Here is a 17,500-nt window from a genome sequence, read left to right as displayed (position 1 = left end):
AACTGAAACAACAACAACAGCAGCAGCAACAACAACAATAACAACAACCCCAATACTGAGATCTAAAACAACAACAATAACAGCACAAAAATTAACAACACCAGCAACAACAATTATCAACAACCACAACCACCACCACTACCATAAACATTCTTTCGGTGTCTGTAATGGAGTAGCACGTGAAAGAGTATTGATGGTTGACTTAGTAGTAGTAGTAGTAGTAGTAGTAGTAGTAGTAGTGGTGGTGGTGGGTGGTGATTAATGTGTCTGTGTGCGTGTGTGTGTGTTCTCATTTCATGCATTCTATTAATCAGCTCTCCTTCTTCTTCTTCTTCTTCTTCTTCTTCTTCTTCTTCTTCTTCTTCTTGTGTCTGTTTCCTTTCCTTTCTTTTCTTTCTTTCCTCACATATTTCTCAGGAGGACGACTAGAAACACACACACACACACACACACACACACACACACACACACACACACACGGGAGTTATGACACACTAAACCACATCAGAATACAAGAAACGCCCTTTGCATTCTTCCTCTCTACCGTTCAACTACTACCACCACCACCACCACTTCCTCCTGCTCCTCCTGACCACGCCCCATGAAGGAAGGGCGTCTTACCGGCACTTACAGGTCTTCCAGGGGGTTGTCTCCTCGCCGGGACATCCCTGCCTGCTTCTCCTCCTGACCGGCTGACACTGGTTGGAAAATCAATGTCAAACTCCCTTTCCCTCCCTCTTTCCCTCCACGCCTGCGCTCTTGTCCCTCTCTCGCCTGTTCTCTCTCCGTTCACACTGTAGGATGGCCCGTCACCAGAAACTCTTTGCCCTCTCGCCACGACTGTTTTCAAAGGCCACAGAGATGATTCAGATGGTTACCAAGTGTGTTGCGTCTGCTTATCCTTTAGAAATCATATTAATTTGTCACCATACGAATAAAAAACACTCTTGAATGCCCTTGTCACTTGAACTAAAGCCTTTTGCGCGTAGCAGAGGATTAAATTGTTTCTCCACAGTATTGCATCTGAGGAAAGTATAGAAATTATGTTAATCTGTCACTATACTGTAAAAAACACTCTTGAAAACCCTTGTCACTTTAGCTAGAGCCTTTTTAGCGTAGTGTAGGTGCGGCCAGGAGAGCGTGAGAGTATGCTGCGATGGTCGTGTTGAAGCGAGGAGCATAAGAGGGCGCAGATGAAAGGATAAAGGAAGACTTGTTGATATACTTGTAGCTTCCATGAGTACGTATAGGCAATGTTGCGCAGTCACCCCTCCCTGGTACCTCCGTTTTCTGTTGCCTTCGCTCATGGCTTCAGAAACGTTTTGTCACTGAAATAGATGAAATTGAAACTGTATAAGAAGGATGGGTGTGTATTGTATGTACAGTCGGCTCTCTATTCGGTGAAGAAACCTTAAATTCTTACCTTTATTCTTAACTAAAGCCACGGGTCAGCTCAAGTAATTTTAGCAGGTAGTCTTTTTCATGTAAAATTATTGTTTATTTATTTATTTTTTCTTCCCTTTCCTTCCTGTTCTCTTAATGTCAGTTATCCCCAAGTCCTTTGTTTTTCCAATACTTTTTTTTTTTTGCATTATGTTTAGTTTAGCTTAGTTAAGTATTACAGTATTTAGAAGATATTAAGTGTGCCTAAAAAGCTTGTGCTTAAAAAAGGGGCTGTTTGTCTTCAAATTTATTGTACCATAACCTTATAAGTGTATTACAGACAAATATAATAAAGTGTTTAAGTGTTTAAGTGTTTATATACATTGGCATGAAATTCAAATATTGACGCGTAAATAATAAGTCACACATCTGTTTTCGATCCCACTTCATGTCCATCTATCCAACTCCTTGTTTCTAAAGTTCTCATATCCCATGCTTATCTCGTCCTTCTATAATCTCTCTCTCTCTCTCTCTCTCTCTCTCTCTCTCTCTCTCTCTCTCTCTCTCTCTCTCTCTCTCTCTCCATTTTTTACGATTTAGTGATATGAACAACATTTCTACATTACTAACAAGAGAATCACATTTTTGAAGACTCTAATTAAGGCAACACTGGTTTTTCAAAGGTTACTTATTCTTTTTACGGTTCTTCTGATAGATTATAGATATTATTATTCATCATCTATACTGTACACACTACGTTTGATCTTTTGTAGCTTCTTATCAGCAATTGTATACGTTTGCATTTGTGGTATCCGCTTCTTTGTTCTCTCTCTTAGCAAACGTCTGGGTGTATTAAAGCGGAAAGAGAGAGAGAGAGAGAGAGAGAGAGAGAGAGAGAGAGAGAGAGAGAGAGAGAGAGAGAGAGAGAGAGAGAGAGAGAGAGAGATGCTAGGTCATGTTATATTGAATACATCTATACCGTCTCTTTAATTAATCAGCGTGACTTGCCAGTGGAGATTGAGAGCAGTGGCGCCGTGAAACAGTTTGTGCAGGGAAAGGGGAAGATGAAATGTTTACCGGTAACTCCTTCAAAACTGGGACACATTTTACTTTGAGATTTATGTACGATTAGATCATTTTATTGACATTAGGAAGGGTCTATGGAGGCCAGAGGATTATTGACCACAGTCTTCACTATTTTAATCCCCCACAAGAGTTTGTGAAGCCGTATAAAATCACTAAACAGTAAGAAGAATGAATATGGAAGCGCGTCATGGCACTGAAGGGTTAAAGATGCAAGTCGCTGTGTGTGTAGTGTACCATGTTTAACTAGACCGACATTCACTAAGCTACAGTAACTTTGCCATTAATACAGTGTTGGTATATTAGTAGTGTGAATGATAGACAGATTGATAACGTAATAGATAGTGTGTCTGCTTATTGAGACTTTAATTCATATCTTGCTTTGTGTTTGAAAGGATTTATATAACATTGTGCTTCATTTCGTCTTACTAATTCAAAAAGTTTCTTATTGTATCATTAGGGAAGTGTAACAGTTTGAAATAACAATATGTGATTTAAAATGCCTATAGATCATTCCTGTTTAATGTATTTTCTCTTATAGGAAGGGCACTGGGCTAGGGCGACAAAAACAACAATAAAAAAAAAAAAAAAAAAAACGGCTTGCAGAGATGTCTGTCCTATAAAAGATGTCAAGAGAAACATTAAAAATTTAAGGAAAAGTGTCTGAATTAATTGAAGCCTTCCTCATTAGTTCAAGCCATAAAAGGGTGGAAATACAGGAGGCAGGGATCGGGTTCCAGAGTTTTTTTTTTTTTTTATGTAGGGGAGAGAGCCAGCCAAGGAAAAAAAAAAGAAAATATATAAAAAGGCCTACTTTAATGCTGGCTCTCTAAAAAGTGGTAAAGCGTCAGCCAAAATTACTGAACATCTTACAAATAACATAAATTAAACTATCTGTTGGCCACTGCGTAAACTGAAACATTTAATTAACCCCTTCAGTATTGGGACACATTTTCACCTCGAGTATTTGGGTATGATTATGCAATTTCATTTAGTTTACATAAGGATAGGTTCTATGGAGGGCAGAAGATTAATGGCCTGAGAGCCTTTACTATTTTAATCCACACGTAAGTCTCTGAAGCTGTATAAAATCACCTAAAAGTAAGCAGAATAAATATGGAAACGCGTCATGGCACTGAAGAGATTAAATATGAAAACATGTCCTGGTACTGAACGGGTTAAAAGAAAAGAAAAAAAAAAAAAAACACTTTTCTCTCTAGATAAAAAGCACCACGTATTTAATCTATTACTCAAAGTTAGCTAGCAAACAACATATATTTTAACTACCTAAAAAATCCCAGAACCTCCAAATATCACAAATAAGTAGTGAAAATAGCATAGAGTAAAATAAACAGGGTAAAAAAGTATTAGGCTCGTGAGTATTGAGGGTGGCGGGTTAACTACGGGAGTGACGGGCTGAGCAGAGTGTTCCTGTGTTTACTGTCTCCCTGCCTCCCTGCCCGCTTCTCCCTGCATTTCCGAGGGCGTGAGGGCCGGTTAGTGCTTGCCAGGGGAGTGTTTGAGTCGCTATTGATCGCGTGGTACGGTGTGGTGTGTCGTGTGTGGTGTGTGGTGGTGAGGTGTGTCAGGCCAGGTACTGCTCACCTCGGCCTTGAGTGTCGCGGTAAGGTGTGGATGGACCGTGGAGGCGCAGCTCGCGGGAAAGGGGTGGCTGTGCTGTTACTGTGGTTGTTGGCGTTGTATGTATGTGTGTGTGTAGTGACTCAATACATGCTGGAGGTTGTCAGGTAAAGGTGATTAGGAGGTAAAAGATTGCTGATTGGTGTTCTGTGTCTAAAACTTTGGAGAAAATTTACAAGTGGTCCTTCCTTTGCTAGATATGGCCGTTTGTCTCCTTAGGTTATTAATGAATGCTAAATTTGGTCAATTTAGTGTCTAGACTAACTAAATGAAAACAAACTTGATCTCACCAAACCTAACTCTGTTTCTGGCGTCATGTGTTGATTTTCAAAAGCATCAATATCAATCAATCTGTAAAAGCTGAGTGTGCATAAAAACAATGTACAAGTGAAGTACAGTGAGTATGCTAACACAACATGCAGTCGTTCATGTGCTGCTGACAAGGGCCAACAGTAAACATGAAGAAAGACCAAATTTGATATGGTGTCCAGTGTTAGCCCTTGTCGTCTCTCAAAGCACGTTTTGTAATCCATTGGAGAAAATTGTCCGCTCCTGAAATTAACGCCATTTGGCGTAGTGAAAATTTGTGTTACTGTCAGCTTGGTGGTGCTGGTGTGTGGGTGAGAGGGCGGTGCATGGCGTGAGGCACCGCAGTGTTGCCTGACAGGTTCTGGCTCATTAAGATCAGTGTTCTTTACTTCCAGCATCCCTGAGTGGACTGATCCCCATCACCTATAGTTAGTAGCTCCAGTCTTGGCATGTGTAGAAGTACAACCATCTGTCAGTACTTGCTTAGTCCAAGAACAACAACATCCCTCATTAAAATCCTGTCTCTTTGCCTAATCTCAGTCTGTGCATTTATCCCAACACACCTCCACTTCTGACACACCAAGCCGCCACACACCAGTCCTGGCACGCTGAGGAACCCTGTGCCAGTATGCCAGTGTGTGAGTGTCTTGGTGCTGGCATGTGGAGTCAGGCCATGATGTGATGAAGGACCAGTCAGCATGAGTGTTTGCTGAATAGCTTTAGTATCCATTTCATTGTAACTTTTAAATCACCCCAGCCTTGTTCTGATGAGATAGACACCATTAGATCTTATTTGTAACTGCTGGTTACATTGTTACCAATTTAGATAACTTTGTCCCTGAATGTACAGATGTGCCTGACGTACTAAATACACTCCGTCTTTCACCAGATTCACTTAACACACTTGCTGTGACAAGGAACACACCAGACATGGAGACCATAAAGTAAGTGCTGGCCTGCTGCTGCTGCTGCTGCTGCTGCTTGTCCTCAGACAAACCAGAAAGTATTCTGGCTCACCTTGTATTCCCTTGCCAGCCTGGTATATAGATAGGTGGATTATTATAATTACTATTATTATGATGTAGGAGTTTGTTTCTTTGTGGTACAGTATGCTTTCTAACTGTCCTTGTTGCTGCAGAGTGGCCTGCTACACCTGGAATGTGGAGACAACGTGGCCTGACCAGGACCTGCACTCCCTGCTGGGGGTAAGCAAAGGTCCCGTCATCAAGCGAGGTCTGGACGCTGCTCTGCCGGACATTTACATTATTGGGTACGTCATGCTGGGTTGTACCAACGATTGCCAACCCTTGTACTGCTGTGGTGTCCCTTCAAGCTTGATAGAATGGGCTGGTGAAAGTGTACAGTATAATTTCAAAAGCTCTTTCATATGCAAGTTTTATTCTGTCACACAGTAATTTCTTGATGGGAAAGGTAGGACTGTCTTGTAACACTGGCCAGCACTGCATCATTGTCTTTGCACTCACCTGGTTACTCACCTGGTTACTCACCTGGTGAGTAACTGATTCAATATTTTCAGTTTGTAAGTAAAAATACAATAATTTCACACAAGTCAACAGCAACCCTATTGACAGGCTGCAGGAGGTGAAGTCACAGCCTCAGAATGTGATCATGGATGCACTATTTGAGGAGCCATGGACCAACGCTCTCAGGGAAGTGGTGGGGCCACACAACTATGTGAGAGTGACCGGCGAGAGACTGCAGGGCATTGTCACCAACATCTTTGTGAAGAGACACCACCTGCCCCACCTCAGGGACATCCACACCTCTGTTGTCAGGACTGGCTTTGGAGGACTGTGGGTACGCTGGCTACTGTTTTTGTGAGAGAGAGAGCGTGAGAGTGAGAGTGAGAGTGAGTGCAGCAACCAGAGACTTATCATATGCATAAACAGACATGTAAAAGATCATATGAATGAAAGTAACTGGAGAAAATTTGTAGAAAGAGAGAGAGATCTGTGACATTTCCTCTGAGGCTGCACCATAACCATTCAGCTCTGCCTCACTCACAGGGTAACAAGGGAGCCACCAGCATCAGATTCTCCTTGTATGGGTGTTCAGTGTGTGTGGTGAACTGCCACTTGGCCCCACACGATGCCGGCTACAAGGAGCGTGTCGACCACTTCAATGCCATTGTGGATGGCACTCAGTTCCCGGTTCAGGAGACCAGCAACATCCTCTACCATGAGTGAGTGTCTGTGGAGCACTAATGCATTATTTTTGAGCTTATCTATGAACATTGGCAGGTAAACAGTGACAGCAACAGGTGAATAGTAACAGATAAACAGTGACAGTAACAGGTATGCAGTGAAGAAGGCAAGTCTTATGGATAAGCTAAGGTTGAATATTGTCTCGTACTCTCTAATGCTTCTGTGTTTCATATCCACTATTTCAAAAAGTTTTATCTAAATTTATAGAATTATTAAGGTGCTTTTACAGTTCTAGAGGTAGATTGACTAGATTTCTACATTATTCACAGGAGAAACACTCTTGAAAACCTGGCTAATCATCTCTGTGGCCTTGGAAAACAGTCGTGGTGAGAGAGCAAAGCATTTCTGAATACGAGCACAGAGCTTTTATTACTATGTCGTGATATTTCTGTTCCCTGGCAGTTATGTGTTTTGGCTGGGTGACATGAACTTCCGGTTTGAGGGACACATGACCACAGAAGGCATTGCAAAGTTCATCACAGACAACAACTGGTCGAGGTTGGCTGAGGTGGATGAGCTAAAGCAGGCACAGAAGAGTGGTGACGCCTTCTCCATGTTCACCGAGGGACCTCTCACCTTCCCTCCCACCTACAAGTACTTGGAAGACACTCAGGAGTATGACTTGATGTGAGTACCAGACCTGTCCTGCTGGGATGGAAGTAAGCATAGAACATGAGAGATATAGATGGAATAATTACAAAATATAATGAGATGCGTGGGACAAAATAAGCCAAGAATGTGAGAGATACAGATGGAACAACAATTACAAAATATGAAGAGATGCTTGAGTCAAAATAACCCAAGAAGTAAGCATAGAATGGGAGAGAGATAAATAGAATAACAATGACAAAATGTGATCAGGTACGTGAGTCAAAATAATCCCTTCAGTACCATGATGCATTTCTATGTTTATTCTGGTTACTATTTGGTGATTTTATATAGCTTCAGAAACTTATGTGGGGGATTGAAATAGTGAAGACTGTAGTCATTAATCATGTGACCTCCATAGTCCCTTCCTAATGTCAGTAAAATGGTCTAATCGTACACAAATCTCAAGGTAAAAATGTGTCCCAGTACTGAAGGGGTTAATATTTCCATGGTTTAATATTTCCATGGTTAGATTAGTGAAGACTGTGGCCATTAATCTTCTGACTTCCATAGACCCTTCCTGATGTTAATAAAATAGTCTAATAATGTCCAGAACATGATAAAAATGTGTCCCAGTACTGAAGATGTTAACCCCTTTAGTACCATGACTCATTTTCTTATTCATTCTGCTTACAATGTGGTGATTCTATACAACTTCAGAAACTTATGTGGGAATTGAAATGTGAAGACTGGCCATTAATCATCTGACCTCCATAAACCCTTCCTAATAAATGTCCAGTAATGCCCAGAACATATGATAAAAATGTGTCCCAATACTGAAGACATTAAGCAGTCATTTTGGTAGGAACAGAATAAAAAACACATGGAAATTTTTTAAGTCTAAGTCACTGGCACTGTTAGTGTGTTAGTGAGGCTTGCACACCTCTAGTCACTATGATGATGAAGATGAAGGGTGTGTGGGGGTGTTTAGCAGGTGTAAAGGGGGTGATTTGGGGGCTGGAGGGTTAGAGGGAGGGGTGGGTTATGCAGAATAGAATGTGACAGCCACCCTCAATGTGTTGCCGATGACAGGCGGCGGCCGGCGTGGACAGACCGCATCCTCCACCAGGTCCATGTTGATGCCTATGAGAACGTGAAGCTTGGCGTGGAGCAGACAACGTATGAAGCAGCTCAGGAGTACAGGCAGTCCGACCACCGGCCAGTCCGAGCTCACTACAAGATCAAGGTGTGTGTTTGTTTTGTTGATATTATAACGGCTGGCTGGTCTGAGCTCATTACAAGATCAAGGTGTGTCTGTGTGTGTTTTGTGGAGTGTTAGTTATTGTATCATAGAGAGTGTGTAATTGTGTGTGTGTGTGTATGTATGTGTTTTTTTTTTTTGTTTTCCCCCTGCAGGAGGGAGGCCAGGCAAGGGCAACGAAATATACATATATAAAGAAAAGAGAAAAAAAAGGTCCACTTGAGTGCTGGATCCTTTAAAAGAGAAGTGAAGAGTTATCCAAAATTAAGGAACAGATGTCTTGAAGTGGTTAACTCAGAAACTGTTTTGCATTCATTTTCATTCTGTAGGTAATTGGTGAAATTGTATGTGTGTTTGTGTTGTCTTCAGATAATGATGCTGTTTGATATTGTTATTGTTATTGTTTGTTATTGTTATTATTTATTATTGTTATTTTTTCTTATTGTGGTGCCATTTAATTTGTTTGCTGATGTACTGCTTTGACTCTACTTTACTTATGCTTTTATTTATGTATGCAATGTGGAGTGTCTTGTTTTGCCTTGTATTGCTGGATGCATGTAACCGGAGTGAGAGTTTTGTTCCTTATACATAATGTGGAATTTCATATTTTGTCTTTTTATACATGTAACTCTCTCACTAATGCTCTCAACCCTGTTTGTGGACTAGCATCTCAGTGGGACTTTTTGGTTTAATTATCTTTCTTTCCTGAGTGAATTTGTTATTTAGACATTACTTAAATTGAAAGACACACACACACACACACACACACACACACACACACACACACACACACACACACACACACACACACACACACACACACACACACACACACACACACCCTCCATTTTCTAACTTACCTTGTGCCATAGATGTTTGCCAACCACGAGGAGCGCTGCGTCCACTTTGAGCAGCCAAGTTCGTGGGTGATCGGTGAAGGTGGTCTGGTCAAGTTCACACTCGACTCAGATGTGGTCACCTCCCCTGCTGACTACATTGCCATCTATAAGGTATTTTACTCCCTCTGTGCCTCTCTAGCTCATAATAACACTTTTTCTCCTCCAGGGCCTCTTGCTATTATCTTCATATGAATCTGCTTGTTGTGTTGTGATCTGCTGGGAGTGTTTGAATGATTTCTTCTAGCGTGACGTGTACCATGTATGGTTAAGGAAGTACTTGTTTTTATTGACTTAGGTTGGCCAGGAATCGTGCATTGACTTTTTTCAGATGCTGTGTTTCGTGTTTCTGAAATGATGTGTGTGAGAAAACTGACTTAATTTTGCTACCTAGTGATGTAAAGTAAGTGATGTAGTCAGTTTTTATGTTATTTTTTTTACTTATTTACTGTTGCTTCAAGTGCAATGAGCAGCGCACACATGTTGTCTTTAGTTATTATACCATCGTGTGAGTGAAGAACAAAACTAAGAGTACTGGTTAGGTGGTGTTGTGGTGCCTAACTGTGGAACATCAAGGAAACACTGAGAAATTCATCTGTAGGTTAGATATATTTGTCTTGAGGAGCAGGCACGCTTGTTGGTGACTGAATCCAGATTAACTGTCCAACACATCACCAGTCAGTCCTCAAGTGATCAGTGGGAAGGGTTCTGGTATTGCTTTAAAGTGGGAGGTTTGTGCGCTAACTCACTGCTTCATGATTTGTTTGGGGAGGAATTGTAGACATTTCTTGTTGCAGCATTTCAAGTGATCTTTGGGAAGGCTTCTTGTATTGCTTTAAAGTGAGAGGTTTGTGTACTAACTTACTACTTCTTGATTTGTTTGTAGAGAAATTATTGGCATTTCTTGTACCATTTCAAGTGATCACTAGGAAGGCTTCTGGTATTGCTTTAACCCTTTCACTGTGACTTGAAACAATCAGCAGAACAAGAAGCAATGTGTGAAGTCTTTATAAGCATCTACAAGAAAGTTAGCAATGAAAAAGTATACATTTTTGCAATTTTTTCCGAGTTTAAGTATTGGATGTGGCTGTAGAACTAGTAAAGGATAGCTATAAGCATTACAAAGTGTGTGTGTGTGTGCGTGTGTTTATTTGTTTGTGTGACAGTGTTGTTGTGTTCCGCAGGTTGACTTCACCTCTGTGCACCAGTACGTGATCTACATGTACCTGCCACAGCCGCCACCAGGAGCCCACAGCCACGCAACTTTGAGGTGAGTGGGAAGCTGTTGGTGTATTGTGAGGAGGTGCAGGGTGAGGTGGTGTTGGCAAGGCATAGGTGAAGTTATAGAACATGACATGCTAGTCTTAAGAAGAATTGTGTATCATATTTTGTCAATACATCATCATTGTTTTCACCGATGCATGTTGTTCCTTCTCTCTTCTAGTCCTTATATCATCATCTTCATCCACATTGTTTCATTCTCTCTCTGCCATCAGTTTATGTTCAATGACGAGCTGCTGCAGGAGGCAGGAATGTACCGGCTGCTGTACTACTCCGGCAAGTACAGCTGCTACCTGGGCATGAGTGACCCCTTCCCTGCCCTGCCTCAGTCATAGGGAGCTGGTGAGTCCTCGTAGGGTGGCCTCTTTTATGCTATTTGAAACCTCTTCTTTATAGACTTCCAAATTGATTGGATCTTTTTTCTCTTTATTATGTTTGATGTAATTTTAGTATTGTGATAATTTATTGAAACAGCAATACCACTGTTATGATTATGGAATCTTATTATATATATGTACATATATACATGTTTATATATACTATATATATATGTAGGTATATATAGTACATGTAATGAGTGGTTGCCACATTGTTTGGCACCAGCACTGCACAAAGGTACTATATCAGTTACCAGATATTGAAGTAATGCTGAATGACACACCAGGTCTGTCTGTCTGTCTGTCTGCCTGCTGGGACAATTCTCTGTTGCTCTGACATGTCATATATCGCGCCGCCTGCAGCACAGGAACTTGTCGTCTGCAGGGACAGAGTTAAGCAGGGATGCTGTTTTTATTTGTTGTTTTTTTGTCAATGTATTGAATTGAATACAGTGGTCTATTTTTATTTCACTGTACTGTTATTTTAATTGTTTTATCCATTTGTCATTATTCTTGGAAATAGTTATAATGTTTTTAAAGTTTAATAATGTTGTTAAAGCGTTACAATTTCTGGGCAATGCAGCCTTTTTCTTTGAGCATGTTGTGTTGGCAGACGTGTGTGGTAGCACTAAGTAACATGGGGAGTACTTCTTCCATTATGAGAGTGGACCATTGAATGATGAGGGAACCTGTTGAGTGGTGACACACTGCACTCCAGACAGCTGTTCTCGAGTACCCTGGGGATGACTTCACCGCTGCCTTGGTGGGCTTGTTGGGCGTCAGGAGGGTGCATGGCTCTGTGCCGTCACTTGTCTTGATCTCAAGTCTGCTGTGGAAAGGGGTGGAGTTATCAGTTTTCTTTATGTACAATCATAGGCAATACTTGAGTGACTTTCCAGATTGTCTTTCACTCAGTGTTGAGTTTCATTGCAGTCTTGAGTCCTTTGATCTCTTGTCAGTCTTACAAACTCCAATTAGTAGTTCACCAAATAAGAGGACACAATATTGACAGTGAAGTGCAAGACAGAGGGAATGAGTGGAGGTTTCTCAACATCTAATTATGACTATACTGTTGTTCAGAGTAGTGATGTTGTTATATTATTGTACTGAATTGATGTAAAGCAGTTTGTCTTAATTTGTATTCATATCAGCATGGAATACCTTGGACTGAGATATCACTACTTGATGCAACCATACACAATGCTTTCTCAGGAGCTACCTTATGTAGGCTGACTGTCTCTTGAAGTCTCCTTACTGTTGTCGTAAGTTTCTCATTGTGTCTAAGTGGAAGGTCTTGGTTGTACATGACTTGCATATCCAGAGTAACTGCTCACTGACAACCACATGCATATCTTGGGCAGTGTGGCCAGGTGACTCAACAGGTCTTGCTTCTTGTGCAGCCTATGTGTACAAGTTATCATTCAAATTTGTATAAGATGAACATTTTCTTTTATTTCAGGTACAATGTTGTTAATAATGAGTAGTGTGTAGCATTGTATTATTTCAAGTCAGCAGTGTGTGTTATTGGCTGGACTTTTTGTTTTATTGAAGGTATTGCTTGAAAGTGAGAGGTTTGTGTACTAAGTCATTGCTTCTTCATTGGTTTGTAGAATGTAGGAAGTGTAGGCATTTCTTGTTGCACCATTTCATGTGAGAAGTGTCGTTGAATCTACACAGAAATATGGTGCATAAATCTCTTAATGAGACGACTGTAGTGCCTCAGACTGACTCCCTTAAGCCTTCAGTAACTCATCGCTTCATTTCTCTGCTGTTGAGTGTTGACGATTGAGGAGGATAAGGATGAAGGGATGATAGGGACAACTGCTTGGCAATGTGAGGTGAAGGAGAAGAACATGGAAGGCTCTCTAGCAGGGATGTTTGTAATTGAGATACAGACATATTTTAGGATTGTATTATAACAAACACTAACATATATGGAACATTCATTTCTCTTTGCTCTCTTTTAATGTATATGTTTTCAGTTAATGTTTACTTCAACTCCAAGCATCTCTGATTAAGGTTATTCTCATTTGAGTTGCTTTACATGAAACACTAATGACTATACAAACAGGAAAAGTGTTCTAGGTTAATAGGTTACCGGGTCCATTTGAACTATTAAAGACTTTCATTTGATTTGCATGAAACACTGACACTTGATTCTGTGGAGAGGGGAAAGTTGTAGTAATATTGTGGGGAGGGGGGGTTGCAGTGTGGTGTGGGTGTGGGCATTAGTTCAAGTGGTGTCTGTAAAGAGTAGTGTGGGGTGTGGGGTGTATGGTGAGCTTGCCATCTTTGTAGTGTGGTGAGGAGGTGTGGCTAGTAGCACAGGAGCCATCTTTATTGTAGTGTGTGTGTGTGTGTGTGTGTGTGTGTGTGTGTGTGTGTGTGTGTGTGTGTGTGTGTGTGTCATTGCAAACCTGTGAACTAGAAAGGAAATGTCACACTTCAAAGATTTGTGTTCTCTTCGTTGCAACACTCGTGGAATATTTGTTGTTGGAGCTGGTGACTAGTGACTATAACCTGTTTTTGAAGGAAGCAACCCTAACCAAAGGTACTTAATACTCAGTTGCCCCAAAGAATATAAACTGTACTTTCTATAACCTCATAACCTGTCAGGCTTTTGTCTTTACAGCCGCTACAAGTCTTAAGACGTGTCAACTGTTACACTGATTCTGTTCTGTGTTGATCATTGTGAAGGCAGTGTTGGAGATTAGCAATGAGCTCACCAGCCTCTCTGAATTATCTCCCTTTGTCTCGGTTAAATGCTTTCTTCACACTGACAGAAGAAATAGTATGACAACAGTAATAATAATGTCTATATACTGGAACAACATTTTTCTTTTATTTATATTTGTTCATTTATTCATTCATTTATTCATTTATTCATCTATTCATCTATATCCAAGAACTAGCTGCTTTTCATGTGTGGATTGTTGTCTGAGGAAATATAAGCAAGTAGGCTGACATTGTTACTGTAGATGGTTACAACATGAATAGACCTTAACTCAACATTGAATTACTCATTCTATTTACAATTCTGTGTCAAGTTACCAGGATGGTTTTCCTTACAGTGTGATTTTGTTGCACCACACAGGCCGTGCTGTGTGTGTGTTGACAAATAGAAATGAATTGTTCATTTACACTGATTTGTATCAGATATGGTTAGTTACTTAGGAAGGTGTGATTTCCAGGTATGAGTTAACTCATCACTTATAGTCTACCACTACTACTCCTTTGCCAGATAAGCTACAGTAGTACAGAGTTTGATGTTTCTCACAATAACACTCAAGGGTATTGTTCATTTGTAAACCAGAGTTTCCTTGTGACTGGGTCTGTAAAAAGAACAGATAGATTTATGTGGTAACAAGTCAGATGCTTTTAGTTATAAAGGTTTTGCACTTTGGCAGCTGGGGGAAGTGCCTTCTTAGGGTGAGTGGGTGGTGGGGCAGTAATGGTGTGTCCTGAGAACAGCAGGCGGTGGCTGTGTGGTCTGTAGTGGGGGAAACAAGTTTGCTTGCAATTGAATAGAATGAGTGGCAATTGTCACATTGGACCATGTATCAGTCCTTCATGGTTTGGAGCTGGACAATACCCTTAGATTCACTAGTCTAAAGGAATCCTAGAGTAGGAAACAGGACTTGTAGTCTTATAACTGTTTAGCGCCAAGATTGTTGTTCCATTGCACTGGGGACGGTGTAGACACTGCAGCGTATGGTGAGGGAGCACACCAGGCTGGCACACTGGAGGCAGGCTGGTAATGGAGGGCTGCCTTTGTACCACCCATACAGTGGCAGCTTACTGTGCGAGTATACTGTACCTACACTCTATGCTGATACAGTATATGCTAATGGAGGTTGTATTGTTAAACATGGTGAAATGAAGAACACAGATGTTATTAATGGGTGAAGCAGTCTGTATATAGAATGTGTGCACCAAGTAATAATTGTAATAGAGTAGTCAATTCTCACTTCAGTCAGTGGTATGGCTAGAGAGAGAGAGAGAGATAAGGAGGTGAGGAGCAGTTAGTACATATGATAAATCTGGTATCCACAATGAGCAGCATGTCAGTGTGGTCAGTGTGTGCACCTTTTACCTGTTGTCTTGGCTCACTAGAGGGAGATTGTGCTCTGCTTTGATGTGGTTTTTGTCATGAGTGCCATGGAAGGCCAGTACAATTTGCAACTTTTAGTATTAATTTATTGATGAAATGTAATAATTGACGAGAACATCTTAATAGAAATTTCACTTTTGTATGAGTCTGGCCATTTCTTTTCGTAATTATTTTCAGTGACACTTGTATTGCTTATTATAACTGTATGCATTGGCTTGCTTTATTCAGAATGCTGTTTTTAATAGGAAATATACATAACTGAATCTTGAATTGCAAAAATTTTTTCAATGAGTGCTATGATGCGTCTTAATCTTGTGTAGCATCATCGTCGTCTTAGTGAGTGAGTTAAGGTAATGAACATGCAACAGTTTCTCCACCAATCTTGTGCAAGCTCAGCCTTCCACCCACTCCCTGCCACTGCCACTGCCACTGCTACTGTGTGCGGGAGCAGTGCTGGGAGCTGGTGGAGGGGAAAATGTTACTACTTGAATGGCAGCCTTGAAACGAAACACAACAGGTACTTTGAACCATTAAATGACCCTCTGTCTTCCTTGTCTTGATAACAGACGAACAACCAGAGAGAAGGGAAGGGTGTTGCTGCACTAGGTTAAACCAGGCTGAGAGGGGAAGGTGTTGGCTGCAATAGGTCACAATGGGAGAAGGCTTTTGAACATTAGGGTGATAGTAATGACGGTGGAAAGGAAAGGGTACTGGGGTGGGAAGGAATGTAAGAATTTTGCCGCATTGCTGTGATGGCTGTGGTAATGTTACTGTAAGGCTTGCATGGGCAGACTTGTAACACAACCCATAATGTTGCCAGTATGTACTGTACTATTATCTATGAACTACCAAGCTTTACTAGGATAAGTTACTACTACTGTACTGTTACTATATTGTACATCTTAACCTTAGTGAAGAGGATGAGAGTGTCTTGTGAAACTCGTGTTGCTTGACTCTGTGGTGCACTTGATTCTCCTACAGTGTTTGGAAAGACGTTGCTACTTCTGTGTCAGTTTTGAGCTTTATGTCTCAGTCGGAAGCTTGTCTGTGAAAGAGTGAGACAGTGAGATGCGTTTGATAAATTTGTAAGTGAAGTGAAAGATGCGTTAATTTATTGTGAGTGTGTGAGTGTGTGTGTGTGTGTGTGTGTGTGTGTGTGTGTGTGTGTGTGTGTGTGTGTGTGTGTGTGTGTGTGTGTGTGTGTGTGTGGAGCAGGTCATTCTTGGTCATTACAGTGTGATTTGTTGGGTCGTGTTTATTTGTATTGTTTGTTGTTACATACTTTTTATAAGATTTGTGCCGTGATGCTTAATTGACTGTGTTTTGCGTCAATGGTTTTTAAAGAGGCTTAACTTTGAGACATGTTTTAGTTTACTGCGATCCTGATTTACTATTCTGTGTTTATCTTGTGGGAGTATTTTATTTATCTATTGCAATCTTGATATATTAATTTATTTGTATGTATTTATCTTATCTCTGTTATGATATGCTATAGATTCATAACACATAACTTTGTATTTCCTAAGCTCACCAACCATTTCCTGATGTTATGTTGGTTAATAGTTTATCAGGTGACAATGGCATGGCAATGACCTGATCTGACCTCTCCAAGGGTGTGCAGGTGTCAGGGTCAAGACAGGCCTTGTTATATTCCCGCACTAGTCGTTGGCCAGATATGACGCTCGTTTACCTGTTGGTTCTATGATAGAGTAAGACGTGTACTTAAATGTGTTCACTGGCATTTGAACGACTGTTGTTTATATCATAGTTTATTCCTCGGAAATATATATATGTCATTACTAGTGTGTGTCTCGATTGACCTCATGGTGTTAGCTCATCATCATCAGTCAGTCAGTCATACCCTTCTCTGCTAAACTGTGGAACTCCCTACCTGCTTCTGTATTTCCATCTTCCCACGACTTGACTTCTTCTAAGAGGGAGGTTTCAAGACATTGGTCCCAGATTTTTTGGCTAACCCTCTTAATCTTTTTAGGGAACTGGCAATCAAGTGGGCCTTTTCTTTTTATCTTTTGTTGCCCTTGCCCAGCTTTCCCTATTCCATGAAAAAAAAAAAAAATCATCATCATCATCATCATCATCATTTCATTCAGTATCCATATTTTCCTGGTGTGGTTGGACGGCTCACATTTTTTCCTCACTCCTTGCAGTGTTAGATAGTCTCTTCCCTGAGGTTCGCCCTTCTCATGTCTGCTACAATCTCTCCACTAGTTTTACAATTACCTCATATTCTGTCGCTCTCCTGAAGCTGTTCTTTTTAAACCAACTTGACCTTTTGTCTTAATTTGCTGTGACTCCGTATGCTCAGCTTAGATGGAGGTGCAGCC

General features: G+C 40.9%; 2 protein-coding genes across 11 annotated transcripts in view; one reads left to right on the top strand and one right to left on the bottom strand.

The window, feature by feature from the left end:
* The window catches only part of LOC123511821, a 21,234-nt gene extending 20,474 nt beyond the window's left edge, over positions 1-760 (bottom strand). Inside the window, exon 1 of one of the 6 annotated variants that reach the window (XM_045267867.1) lies at positions 632-760. Coding sequence is in view for 3 of the 6 variants with exons in the window: in XM_045267864.1 (XP_045123799.1) it covers positions 632-666 (35 nt within the window). In the remaining 3 variants the exon portion in view is untranslated. Of the gene's footprint in view, positions 1-621 lie in introns of all 6 variants that reach the window. The other 5 variants (XM_045267864.1, XM_045267865.1, XM_045267866.1 and 2 more) reach the window with 5 other exon arrangements.
* A 3,082-nt stretch (positions 761-3,842) lies between these two features.
* Positions 3,843-16,957, top strand: LOC123512104 (phosphatidylinositol 4,5-bisphosphate 5-phosphatase A-like). 5 transcript variants are annotated; one of them, XM_045268331.1, is made up of 11 exons: positions 3,860-3,962; positions 4,812-4,844; positions 5,306-5,360; positions 5,555-5,686; positions 6,009-6,234; positions 6,444-6,619; positions 7,044-7,268; positions 8,322-8,475; positions 9,363-9,500; positions 10,571-10,656; positions 10,883-16,957. In XM_045268331.1, the coding sequence occupies exons 3-11, from the start codon at positions 5,347-5,349 to the stop codon at positions 10,968-10,970; spliced, it is 1,239 nt and encodes a 412-aa protein (XP_045124266.1). In that variant the 5' UTR covers positions 3,860-3,962; positions 4,812-4,844; positions 5,306-5,346; the 3' UTR covers positions 10,971-16,957. The 5 variants fall into 5 exon arrangements, with proteins under 5 accessions (XP_045124265.1, XP_045124266.1, XP_045124267.1 ...); XM_045268330.1 differs by lacking the exon at positions 4,812-4,844 and having other exon boundaries at positions 3,843-3,962; XM_045268332.1 differs by lacking the exons at positions 3,860-3,962; positions 4,812-4,844 and adding an exon at positions 3,974-4,214.
* Positions 16,958-17,500: the final 543 nt, after the last annotated feature.

Source organism: Portunus trituberculatus, chromosome 32 (genome assembly GCF_017591435.1).
Source record: "Portunus trituberculatus isolate SZX2019 chromosome 32, ASM1759143v1, whole genome shotgun sequence".
Classification (NCBI taxonomy): domain Eukaryota; kingdom Metazoa; phylum Arthropoda; class Malacostraca; order Decapoda; family Portunidae; genus Portunus; species Portunus trituberculatus.
This window is presented reverse-complemented; position numbering and strand designations above follow the sequence as displayed.

What these genes read in the sequence shown, in the direction of transcription:
- LOC123512104 (XM_045268333.1), top strand. An exon ending in CCAGACATGGAGACCATAAA is followed by an intron (nt 5,361 to 5,554) that starts GTAAGTGCTGGC and finishes TTGTTGCTGCAG; the next exon opens with AGTGGCCTGCTACACCTGGA. An exon ending in AGCAACATCCTCTACCATGA is followed by an intron (nt 6,620 to 7,043) that starts GTGAGTGTCTGT and finishes GTTCCCTGGCAG; the next exon opens with TTATGTGTTTTGGCTGGGTG.